This window comes from Siphateles boraxobius, unplaced genomic scaffold (genome assembly GCF_051911475.1).
Source record: "Siphateles boraxobius isolate OS27281-9 unplaced genomic scaffold, OSU_SipBor_1 7, whole genome shotgun sequence".
Lineage (NCBI taxonomy): Eukaryota > Metazoa > Chordata > Actinopteri > Cypriniformes > Leuciscidae > Siphateles > Siphateles boraxobius.
Window position 1 is genome coordinate 34,025,821 of NW_027509197.1, and position 12,969 is coordinate 34,038,789.

The following is a 12,969-nucleotide window of genomic DNA, read 5'->3' on the forward strand; positions in this document are numbered from 1 at the left end:
ATAATAGTGTCAGCTAAATGATTCATGTAAATCTAATATAAATTAATGTAATATAATTACAGCATAAAAATGACCAATGTGGCCACTATAAGGATAAGGAAAAGATAATAAAGGCCAGTAATATGCAGTAAATCTCTTTTGTAGTGTTCCAGCAGCAAGCTCTGAAGAACTTTATCAGTCTAGTCTCAGGAGACTATTAAACCGATGATACTGATGATACATCTTTATTCCGACCGCCTAATGCAGAGGCCAAAGACTGTCACCATGGATACCTCACATGGAGACAGCAAGAGTGAAAAACAAATACCCTGATTGTCACAAATGTGGGGGCATTCGGCAGAATCTCACAGGAGCATGCAAATGACACGACCGGTACCGTTGGTTACAGGCGCATTTTGAAGATTTAGAAAGAGTTCGAAAAAAGTCAATGGAAAACAAATTAAAGCCAACAGACACATATTGAAAGCACCAGAGGCAGGACAAAAGGTTATAATGACAGCTTCAAATGCTAAGTTGTTTTTTTTCCGTTTTTCCAAGGTCATGACTGAAATGGTGCACTGATGAACCTTGTGTTATTGTTAGATGTGTTTTGTGTGTCACTCCACAAATTCAATGCTTGTCTAATCTGTGTCACATTGAACAAGAGACAGGAAGACTCCACCTCTGCCTCATTACTTATTGATTAAGGCCCTCTTCCAAATGACACACTAAACTTCTAGACAACTGCTGCCCTTATTTGAACAAAATTACCAGACAATAAAGGCTTTGTGATATGCCAACTGGCCATGTCTATCTCGTCTCTACGTCAAACATCAATTAGAGTGCATATCTACCCGCCTTTCCTCATCAGCTATATGATTGTAAATAATATATAATTATTTAAAATAAGTATAATTATTATAAATAATTATGGTTTTAAAAATATTGTTCATGAAATAGAATTTACCTTGAAACTGCTAGTAAATTTCAAAAATAATTACAAAGAAAAGCAAGTAATACATTGAGTTAAACTTGAAATTTTGAAGTAGAAAAACTAAACCAGTATTTTTTGTAAAACATCTTCCAGTAATTTTTGTTTTATTTACAACTTTAAATTTACAACTCTTTTTTTTTTTGTTTACAGTGAATTATGAATTAATTTATTACATTTCAGAACCAAAAAACTTTGGTAATAAGAGCTAAATTTCTTTGAAGTCTTACGGTCCTTGCTCACTGGGTCCAAAATTCTCGCATGTTATAAAATACATACGACCTTCATGTTATGTCAATCATGTTTACATGATTGCCTCCGAAACATTCGTCTGACATAAAAAAAATTCAGATCGGGTTCTATTTTCTGAGTTTTTCGCATCCGTAGCAAGCATTTTGAGAGGTGTTTTGACAATTCAGAGCCACCGAATGACGGATATAAAAAAAAACGCATACGAAAATTTCAGACTCAGTGTGCAAGGACCTTAAAGCATAACATTTTAAATCGTTTTTTTAATAAATAATAAAATAAAATGTATTCATTTTATATAAAAATATATATATATATATTTTATTTAATTCCCTAGTCAGCCTAACTGAGACGAATCTCAAACTATGATGTCACCCAAATGGATTATGTCATTCCTGGTAGGCCATTAGGTCATGCACACACCACATTGTGCAGGGACCTAATGCAGCATGGGTAATTTAGGATAGACTTTCACAACCTCTGCATTTGTCCTATATTAGCAGTAGCATGTTGTGACGTTATCCAGTGCACAGGGAACGGTCAGTTCTGGGGCTACTCAAGCCCAGCTCGGCTAATTTAGCCTGTACTGACTTTAATTAGCATGGTTGTAATGTGATTCTGCAAGAACCACAGCAGTCTGACTTTAGCCAGACCACAAACAAAGCACAAGAACAACTCTTTACCCATCCTCTCTATTTCTCTTTCTTTCTATTTCTGTCTGAACACAAAACTGAAATTCTTGCAAAGCCTGGAAGATCAGAAACACTAATGTCTGTAATGATGTGTCATTACTCCCAACCATTTCCCTAATAGACAATTAAATTATCTGTGTAGGCACACTGAGCAGGTTTCTCTTTCTTGGGATGTTCATATCCACTATTATGAAAACAGTTTATGAATGTATTTGTCCTTTGCTTCTGAAGTGCTTAACATCGTCCATTATTGTGATTTTTAAGCTCTTGCATTTGCAATGGTAATTAATGTCATTTCAGTGACTCATACAGAGATTTTCTCTATAGGCAGATAGAAACATGCAAACAGTGGCGGTTCACACTTGAGCTCTGGCCAGTTTTCATCTCGATGTATGATTAATGTTCTAACGAGATGAGGGACGTGACTTTGAGCCGGTCGTATACAGGACACACAACAATCGGGTAAAGACCTTCTCTGAAATCATTGTGTTTGCATGAAAAAACTTGTCAAAGAAGAGATAAATGAAGACTAATAATCTAAAGTTGGGAGATTTTTATTATTATTATAATTATTATTATTATAGACACAGTACAAAGTAGTACAAGGCAATTTATTGAATATTCACAATGTTTTTACTATGATTTTGCTGACAATTAATAAATAAATAAATAACCAACATGATTTTAATGTTCTTTTTATTTGGTCATTAAATTATCTTAAAGAGTGTGTCATTAGACTAATTTCATGATCTCTCCTTTACTAAAAGTATGAGATTCATGGCAGATTTATAGATTTTTCTGTTAAATATAAATCCATACATAACCATTAAAAAGTTTAGGGTCAGTACAAAAAATTGATAGAAATTAATACTTTTATTCAGCAAGGATGCATTAAATTATATTTAGTGACAGTAAAGGCATGTATAATGCTAAAATGTTCTATACATATACAGTATACAGATTTCTATTTCAAATAGAATGCTGTTCTTTTTAATTTTCTATTCATCCAAAAAAAAGAAGAAAAAAAATGTATCACTGTTTCCACAAAAATATTAAGCAGCATAACGTTTTTCAACATTGATAATGATATGAAGAAATGTTTCTTGAGCACCAAATAAGCATATGGACTCTTTTCACATTTCTGGGATTCTCAGAAGCGGAAGTCGTCATAGTTAGGTAAACTTCTATAGCGGTGGATGGGAGACGACAGCAAATATAATTATTGTATTCCCATTTGCTCTGACAGCAAAAGAAAAAATCAGCGATAGCATTTCCAGGTCTTTCAAAAAGAGGGGACAAATATGTTGATTATATTGTGATTTATTACATTGGTCAGAAGAGAGAAAGATGCCATTGTATTAGAAATCATTGTAATAATTATTACAATAAGGTAATACGGTAATATAACACAAAGTATAGTGTTATAAATGTGTATATATATACAAAAAAAAAGACAAATGTGTGATTTGATTATTGTATATAAGTATATTAAAATAGAAAACCGTTATTTTTACAATATTGCTGTTTTTTTTCTGTATTTTTGATCCCAAAACTTACTGACCCCAGACATCGGAATGTTTCTTCAGAAATGTCTATGCTGCAAATTTCAACTAAAGGTTTACACAAAAACTAATTTGCTTTTAAAATAGCATACTGATTAATAAAGAAGGATTTCCTCATGTCTCGAGTCTTCAGTCCAAACCCTATGTGGGCATTTCCAGAGATTGACAAAACCCTGATGAATGTCAACATTCTGCGCAATCGTCAGGTGTTAAGAGGTCTTCTGAGTTGCTATGGCGACCTGAAATGTTTCACCATGGAGAAACTGCGGCGCTGTACACATCACACGCCCACAATCCATAAAACCGCAATAACTCTCAAGATGTAATTGCTGCTCTGGGTAATATGTATAGCATTCAATATGTAGTGTGTCTTTTCTGTGCAAATAACCAATATGCATGTATGAGTTCCATCTAACTGTATAAGTTGTAAGAAAATGTAGCAAATAAGTTATGTGTGATTTGCCTTAAGTGAGTATGAACTTGTCCAAAGGCAACATATGGTGTCCTCACAAGAAACTTGAAGATGGGTTGGCATGGCAGTTTGAGCGTGAGGTATAAGGGAACACACAAGCCATGTACGTCTGGTGGCAGTTGGTCACTTCAGGGGACTCTTACCTAATTCTGGGATCTTTGGCCACAGGCACGTCCCTTCCAGCCAGTCCTCGGCTTTGGCCTCTCACTGAGCCCCACCTGTGCCCGAGGGCCCGAGAGCCAGGCTGCATCGCAATCATGGAGTGCACAGAATCGCCTGCAGGGAGACACAATATGTTCCAGATTATTCTCATGATGAAAGACTGACGTAAAACATTAATCATTTCCACAATCGTGAACCATTTTCATGTTAATGAACACACTTTATACAGATGATATTAGTTCAAGGGGGGTTAAACGTACTTTTAGTAAGATACTAGTCTTTAAACAGCATTAGTTGTATTGACTTGTACTGATTTTTGGAGTTTCTTTTTATAATACAATATAATACAATATAATATAATATAATTTGTTTCACATTATATTTTTTTAACTGTGCTTTTATATCAATGGTCTTTGTTCTTTATTTTATCACTTTTATAAACCTGATAAAGGAATGTTTATTTAATTGATAAACACTTGAAAGCTGCATGCAATAAATACATTTTCTTAATATTGATAATCATATTTAACATTTAAAATCTATTTTGATCATATGTATGTTAAAGTGAATAATTGAATTTCACTAGTATTATCAAATACTGAAATTTTGGTGTTGTGATAACTCAGTTTAGTTTTTCTTGAAAGTGCCTTCACCAAATTAGTTTTTAGCTCATCATAACTCACACAGATTGTGCAAAAAGTTAAAATTAAAGGCAATAATTCAAACCGTGATCAGAAGGTATTTAAAAGCTCTCCAACAAGACTTCTGCTCATTTCCTCATTGCCGGTGGAGAAATATGACGATTTGGCGTTCTATTAGAATTAGAATGTATAATTGTCATGCTGAAGTTTCTAATTATTACCCTCTATTGGCATTTAGATGTGGACTTCATTAATCTCCCACAAAATTATTTCAGACACACTCTCAAGGTTCAGTGTGCCTGAAGCTCCAGATAGGAGAAATTAATTCAACTAAACTTTGTTTCACTGTGAAGTACCTTTCCTTTCCTCCATTTAGTAATTGTACAAAAACAGCTAAAGGACAAATTCACTAAACCATTTCAGCACTTTTGCCCATGTTATTGTGACACACACACACATGTTGTGTTTTCATGTTTAATGGGGACTTTCCATATATATAATGATTTTTATACTGTACAAACTGTATATTCTATCCCCTACCCCTAAACCTACCGATCACAGACAAATGTAAGCATTTTTACATTTTCAAAAAACATCCCTTAGTATGATTTATAAGCTGTTTTCCTCACAGGAACCAAAAATGCCATACTTCCCGGAGGTGCATGAGGAGCTCACTAGGACGTGGACTGCGCCGTATAGCGCCAAAAGCCGTCCTAATGGGTCTTCGGATATCCGCCAGTGGAGTGTGCCGTTGCGATGCAACTGTGTCCGGCGTCTGCTGCCTCTTGGTGGGGTAATCCTCGCCTCTAGTCCAGGACCTGTACGTTTTCGTCCGGTCTAATGGCGAATGCTTACACAGCCTGTGGACGGGCTACTTCCGCTCTCCATGCCATGACGCTCCTGAAGGTCCACCAGGCCCAGGCGCTCATGGACCTGCACGAGGGTGGTTCTGACCCAGAGCTCCTACGGGAGCTCCGTGCAGCAACCGACCTCGCCCTCCGGGCGAAGAAGAAAACTGCACGTTACGTTGGTCAGGCGATGTCCACCATGGTGGTCCAGGAACACCACATTTGGCTCCACCTGGCAGACACGAGGGAGACCGATAAATATCGGTTCCTGGACTCCCCCCTCTCCAAGGCTGGGTTATTGGTGTATGCTTGGCGGTGTACGATGCTATACCTTTTCAGCCTCAGGCCCCTCTTCTATCACTGAATGTGTCCCGGACGCACCCAAGAGGCCTCTGCACACTCACTCTGCCCCTCGACGGAAGCAGGTAGGTGTTGCACCACACACTCAGACCCCACTTCGGGTTGCTATGTCGTCCGAGTCGGGTCCCTGCATTCTGCCGTGCCTCCCCACCTCGGGTACAGGTGGGGAGGCAGTAGAAGTGACGATTTTACAATTCTGTAGCACCTACATACACCAAACTTTACAGTTGTATTCCTAACTATATTGTGAAGGTTTGTTCAGAGGGATTTGTTGATATAACATTCTTTGCCTTATTTATATGACATTTTATGCCTAAAAATAGGGCGGAAATCAATTTAAGGCTATTGGCAGTATTTTCGGATATACATGGTAATAAAAGGAGATGTTCATAATCCCCTCGATATTTCCCCAAAATATTTTTTTTTGTCACGCATGAATGCTTGTGTATTTCCCTCATATTAAATATGAAACGCATGTGTAGACTGATATCTTTCTAATGTCTGGACTCTTTTAAGGGGGTATCCTATGGATAAACAGACGTTTCAATATATTGGTATTAAATGCATTTTACGAGAATTTATATTTCAAGTTTTGACTGCAAATGTCACGTCCAAAACGCTGGAATTCCCCAATTTTAAATAATTTATCCTCAACTAGTTTTGTGGTGTAGGTCTACGTATTTTATAATGTTAACTTCAAAATTCAAAAAATACTAATAGTAATTTAAAGATGTGGTAGCATTGGATCTGGACAGGAAGGATAACTCTTGAAATTGGAAGGGGTGTGTCGCGATTCTGCAGGTTCGTGGATCTGAGTAACGCGATTTCGGTTTCATATCGCATATCGTTACAGACTTAGAATTAGGGGTGGTGAAAAAAATCTATTATTGATTAATCGCGAATATGTTATGGACGAGTATGAATCGATTATTAAATCTTCCAAAATCGATTTTTTATTTATTTTAAAAAAATGCATTATTTTATTTTGTAAAAAATTTTATACCGGAAGTTGAACGTCACGAACGCGCCCAGTTCCAGTTAGCAAGCGCGTGTAACGCACTGTCTATGGTGTAACCAGCCAGAGCGAGTTAGAGCAGGTGTGTAAAAGCCTGTTTGAGCCTATTTACAATCGTATTTGATTGCAGAGCGCCGTAGCGCAAACACTACCTCTCGCTCGTTCCTCTCTCTCTCGCGCGCGCTCTCTTACCCTCATATGTATGGGGTTAGAATTTCGGTCACAATTCTGCGCGCGCAAGATCACATTTTGAGCGCGCAAAAGGGCATTTTGCACGCGCGTGACCTGAGTTTTGAGGAGAAATTTTCGTCTCGCAGATAAGAAAATATTATGTGCGAACTAAAATTAATTTTGCATTTAAAATAAGTGTTTGGATGTGCGCAGACATTCTCTTTTGCATGTGCAAAGTTTCACTTTCTTGTTCCTTTCTGATTGGCTGGCTTGAAAACCAATCACAAGACTCCCTGCATCACCGACTGTGGAAGAGGAAAATACATGGTGGAAGATGTTTATGTTTAATTTGTTTAATGGATTGAAAACTTCAATTTAAGTTCAAGTAAACAAAAACATTCACAGCAGAGAAGTTCTGTAAAAACAACTATCTTACAAAAAATTTTTTACTGTATTTTCTTATATAGTATTTTAGGATGGATAGTGTTCACATTGGTATGCAGGCTTGTTCCTCTCACTGCAAAAAAAAAAAAAGAAAGAAAAAGATGTGGGTAACAATGCAAACATATGCAAATATAACTGTAAGTGAAAATCTTGGGTGTGTGACTCACACGACTTCTATATAATTACTCTCATAATTAGATTTTTATTTTTTTGCAGTTAGGGGAACAAGCCTGCATCCCAATGTGCACACTATCTATCCTAAAATAGTATATAAGAAAATAAAGTATATTTTTTAGTATGATAGTTGTTTTACAGAACATCTCTGCTGTGAATGTTTTTGTTTAAATAATTCCAAGGATATCAAGTAGATTGATTATTATTTTAACGTTATTACATTGCATTTCTACGTTTATTTGATTGCTTTTTTATTCTAATGTGAGTGATGTACCGTTTTTACACACTTATTTCATTAAAAGGGGAAAAGTCTGTCCATCTTCATTTCTGAAAATGTGTAAAATTTGAGACCCCAGCTCAGTCACATTCATATTTCACTAATGTTAATTACATAACTTGCAGTTCAGAAAGAAGTTAGAACTACCACTTGAGGGGTAGCAAACACTGGGACTTGTCATTATGTACAGTAATAGTACGATTTGATTTCGATTAAAAATAAGCTAAAAAAATAGCTTAAAATAAGCTAAAAAATAAACTGTGGTCGTCGAGTGGTAGACATTTGAACTTAAATCAAGCCATTAAACATAAATATCTTCCACCATGTATTTTTCCTCTTCCACAGTCGGTGATGCAGGGAGTCTTGTGATTGGTTGACAAGCTAGCCAATCAGAATTTAGCAGCTGGGTTGTGTTGAGCAAGCGAGCTGTCTGCGCTTAGAGAGCGCACGGCTGGTATGAAATATGAAAGGAGCAAGAAAGTGAAACTTTGCACATGCGAAAGAGAACGTCTGGGCACATCCAAATACTTATTTTAAATGCAAAATTGATTTACGTTCGCTTGAAATATTATCTTATCTGCGAGATGAACATTTCTCAGCAAAACTCAGTTCACGCGCGTCCGAAATGCCCTTTGCGCGCTCAAAATGTGATCTTGCGCGCGCAGAATTGTGACCGAAATCTAATCCCATACATATGAGGCGCCGTTTAGGGCTTATATCAAACTTTATTCATGCACACATATATGAAACACTTGCATACACATATATTAAGTAGTCAAACATACATGTATACTGCTGAATGCTCAAACAAATACATATGAAATGCACAACGACACACGCAAACTCTACACACACGAGATGCGCGCACATACAAACTCTCCACGCACATAGCCTACTCATATGAGACACGCGTGGCACACACAAACTCTCCACGCACATATGAGACATGCGCGCACACACTCATATGAGACGCGCGCGCGCGCATAAACTCTCCACGCACATACTGACGCGAGCACACACACACACACAAACTCGGGCACAAACTCGGAGACACAAACTCAATGAGACGGAACACACACAAACTCTCCGTGCACATACTCATATGAGACGCGAGCACACACACACACACAAACTAGCGCACATACTCATCTGAGACGCATGCTCACACAGTACATGATATGATTCTCAGTGTGAACAGAAGTCACACATTGGTAAGTGCATTTTTTGTTAACAGAGACAGAGTCCATTGCTTTTATTGTTTTTGGTTGTTTTGTTCATTTAAATAGTCTTTAGAAATAAAAGTTTATTGATCTTTGAAAAGGTGTACCTTCATTATTATGCCATTATCATTATTTTAGAAGAAAATGGTCTCAGAACGACTTTATTATCAATATTATAGTTTATCGCAATAATTTCTTGGACAATTTATCGCCCAGCAAGATTTGTTATCATGACAGGCCTATAGGTGTTACTGAAGTTACAGTAAGTTGTTCAAAAATGTTCATTTTGTCTTCTTAATGATTAAATTGGACAATTTTCTTCTAGAAAGGTGTTCAGGTGGAGAGAAAACCTTTTCTTTACCTTGATATGTTCGACTGCAACCTACAGTCTTCCTCCACCTGAACAACACCTTGTCTTTCTAGAAGAAAATTGTCCAATTTCTACAGTATGTTGGTTCTGATCTACTTCCTAAAGGAAATAAGCCTTTCGTTTATTTGTTATTGTTTAGTTCAACTTGATGAGTCACAACACAATGTGATGTATTCATTTCTGTGTTCTACAGAACATAAGCTACATACAAATAATTCTTAAGTTATAACTACACGACACAGAAAGTGCTTTGAGTTGTTGGTACTCAATAAAAGAGTTAAGTAATTCAGCAGCTGACTTTTTTTAATACTGCAATCACTTTGTAGTGTATTTTCGTTTACTGTTGTGAAATGGAAAATCAATAATCTCTAATCGAGAATCGTTAATAATCGAAAATTGACTGTAATCGAATCGGGACTTCAATAATCGTAATCGAATCGAATCGGGAAATCAGACAGATTAACCACCCCTACTTAGAATGTTAAGTTCTACTACTGTATAGCTATTTTGGTGAAAGTAACTCAAAAGTAATACAGGAGTAATGTAACGCATTACAATTCTGAGACAGTAAGGTAATGAATTACTTTTAAATTAAAGTAACAAGTAATGTATAATGTATTACAGTTTGGAAGTAACTTGCACAACACTGGTCACTGCTTATGCTTTATGAGGATTAAAAAAAGGAGTGGGTGGATTTTTACCATTATGTTCAAACACCATGTAAAGGTGAGTTTTGCATAATAGGTCCCCTTTACAGTGCAGCATACTGCGACAGTCTACTGCATCCTTCCCAATTGTGCGCTTAGGATTGCAGGACTGGGAATTTGCATGCAAACTGTGTTTAGTACATATTTTAAGGGTCTATTTGTACCTTATTTGCATATTTCCTTTACTGAAACAGGCGCTAAAACTATGCAGACATTGCTTTCAAATAAATGTTGCTATCAGCAAGAACATTTCATTAGTGAATTCCCCCCGAATTACGCTTGAAGTGTTTTTGTATGGCAGTACACCAAAGGAAGAAAAAAAAGAAAAAACAGGAAAGTGAAAGAGAGAAGACAGAGACAAGCGTGAGAATGTGGTAGCATGTGTGACTAAATATGGTGAGAGAGAGCAGTTGGTTGGACACAACAATTATGGCCTAATTTATGATTCAGTGTCAGTGAAATTGGGTTTTACAGGTTGCCATAGAGATACATTCTGTAAAAACCCTGCAAAGCTATTCATCCATAATATCAAATGTTATTGCCCACAATTTTTCTTCAGTGGAGGCTGATGCACAACACCTATCAGAAGAGCGGAAGATTTGCATATGTAAACAATAACATGGGTCCATCCTAAATAGCCTACATGCACAAGTGTTGTCGATGTGTGTGTTTGGGTATATGTGGCAGCATACGAGCGGCAGGTGTGAACGCGATCAACTCGATTAAAATTTCCCTTCTTGTTTGCAGAAACAACTGTGTCCAACTGAGCTTTTGCAGCTGATATCAATGGCTTGACATCTCACTCACAGGAAAACTGTACTGAAGCCTGCAGGTGATAAAAACAAACTGCAAAACCTCATTTATAAAATGGATAGTTTATCTAAACTGATTGAGCCATTGATGTTCAAAGCCATTTTAAAAATACACATTTGGCCACATATTCTGTCAGTAGAATGGCAACTTTAAACAGCCTAATGGTAAGCTAATTAAATGCATTACTTGGTGGGAAAAGTGTTATTATTAGTAGTAAATATTTATTAAAGCCTTTTATTATCCTGTTTACTAAAAAGCAAGGGCCATTTTTCCAGTGACTCTTCCTTTTATGCCAGTAGGTAGCAACAAATGACTTAATGATCTTAATGATGTGTCATTCAATCATTCATTCAACCGATTTGTTTAAAAAAGTGAGTGGTTTAATCAAAATCACACACTTCTAGTTCACAAACTCACTTCGAGTTGATTTCTATTCATGATCTTGTGATTGATAAAATATGGATTAATTTGGATTTACATAAGGTACAGTACATGGCACATTTTCATAAAGCAAAAAAATATATAACTAATGCTGTAAACTATATAGGGAGTCCATTGGTACTACATTTCTATAATATTGAAGGTTAAAATGAACTGATTTGTATACACTTAAATTACACACAAGGAAGTTTTTATAATAATAAAGTTATAATACTAACTTTATAATACATAATTATGTTTTTACTCCAATTAGTTCCCTTTCAAGGGAACTCGAGCTGCGTTTGAGACGCGGTGGGAACGCTCTGCGTGATTACGTCGTGAAGCACGTGTAAAATCAGTCCAATGGAAGCCCGCTACGAAATAGGTGACGTCACTGACCAGGAAACTATAAAGCACCCTTGAAATCAGACCGCGACAGCTTCTGCGCCTTCAGCAAGCGCTCTCTGTATATCTGTCCTTGTCTATTTATTGTTGTCTCTCAAGCCCCTTATATATATATATATATATATATATCACCATGGCGAGCAAGCAGAGTTATAAGCATTGTGTTGTTCCCTGCCCTCGTTATATCACGGGTGGGGACACACACCGTATGTGTATTGCTTGTTTGGGAGTGGAGCATGCCCAGTCAGTCCTCGAGGGGGCTGATTGTGAGCATTGCATGAGTTTGTCTATGAAAACTCTCCGCTCTCGGCGGGCGTTCTTTGAGGAGGACGGTTCGGTTCGCGCTCCCCGAGGTGCGGGTCCCGCTGCTGCCGAGGCACAGCGTCGGCTTTCATCTTGGGGTTCGCAGATGGATCTAGTATCGGGGTTTGAGACGGGCCCCGCCCTTTCTCAGCCCTTACCTGCTGGATCCGGTGTCTTTGCCCAGGAAGGAGCCCGCTCTGCGGCTTCTCCTTCCCAGGCTGACCAATATTGCGGCTATCCAGTTCTGAGGATCTGGATGTCGCTGATATGGGGGATATTGAGTGTTCGCCAGCTCATTCCCCTGCTGATGAGGAGCTTTGGGAGGTTTTATCTCGTGCTGTTACTAAATTAAATATTGAGTGGCTAGCCGATGATGTTGATGTTGAATCTAGAAAGAGTCTTTTAGATGAACGATATCTGCCATCCAGATCACGACCTCCTCGTCGGGAACTCCCGTTTTTTCCCGATCTCCACACCGAGGTCTCAAGATCGTGGATTAAACCGGCTTCTTTCAGAGTGCATAATCAGCAGACTAGTAACTATAGTAAAGTTCAAGGGATTGATCACTTTGGTTATTTGACTATGCCTCGTGCTGAAGACACGCTAGCAAGCTATCTCTCCCCCGAGTCATCGTCTTCTCTGAAAGCCCCGACATTACCCACTAAACCTTTGAAAAATACATCTTTGTTAGTGG

General features: G+C 37.6%; 1 protein-coding gene across 2 annotated transcripts in view; it reads right to left on the reverse strand.

Moving 5' to 3' along the window:
• Positions 1-12,969, reverse strand: part of pde1a (phosphodiesterase 1A, calmodulin-dependent) — a 112,290-nt gene that overhangs the window by 71,045 nt on the left and 28,276 nt on the right. For both annotated transcript variants that reach the window (XM_077215964.1, XM_077215970.1), the window contains exon 2: positions 4,089-4,221. In XM_077215964.1, coding sequence (XP_077072079.1) covers positions 4,089-4,221 — 133 coding nt within the window. The remainder of the gene's footprint in view (positions 1-4,088; positions 4,222-12,969) is intronic.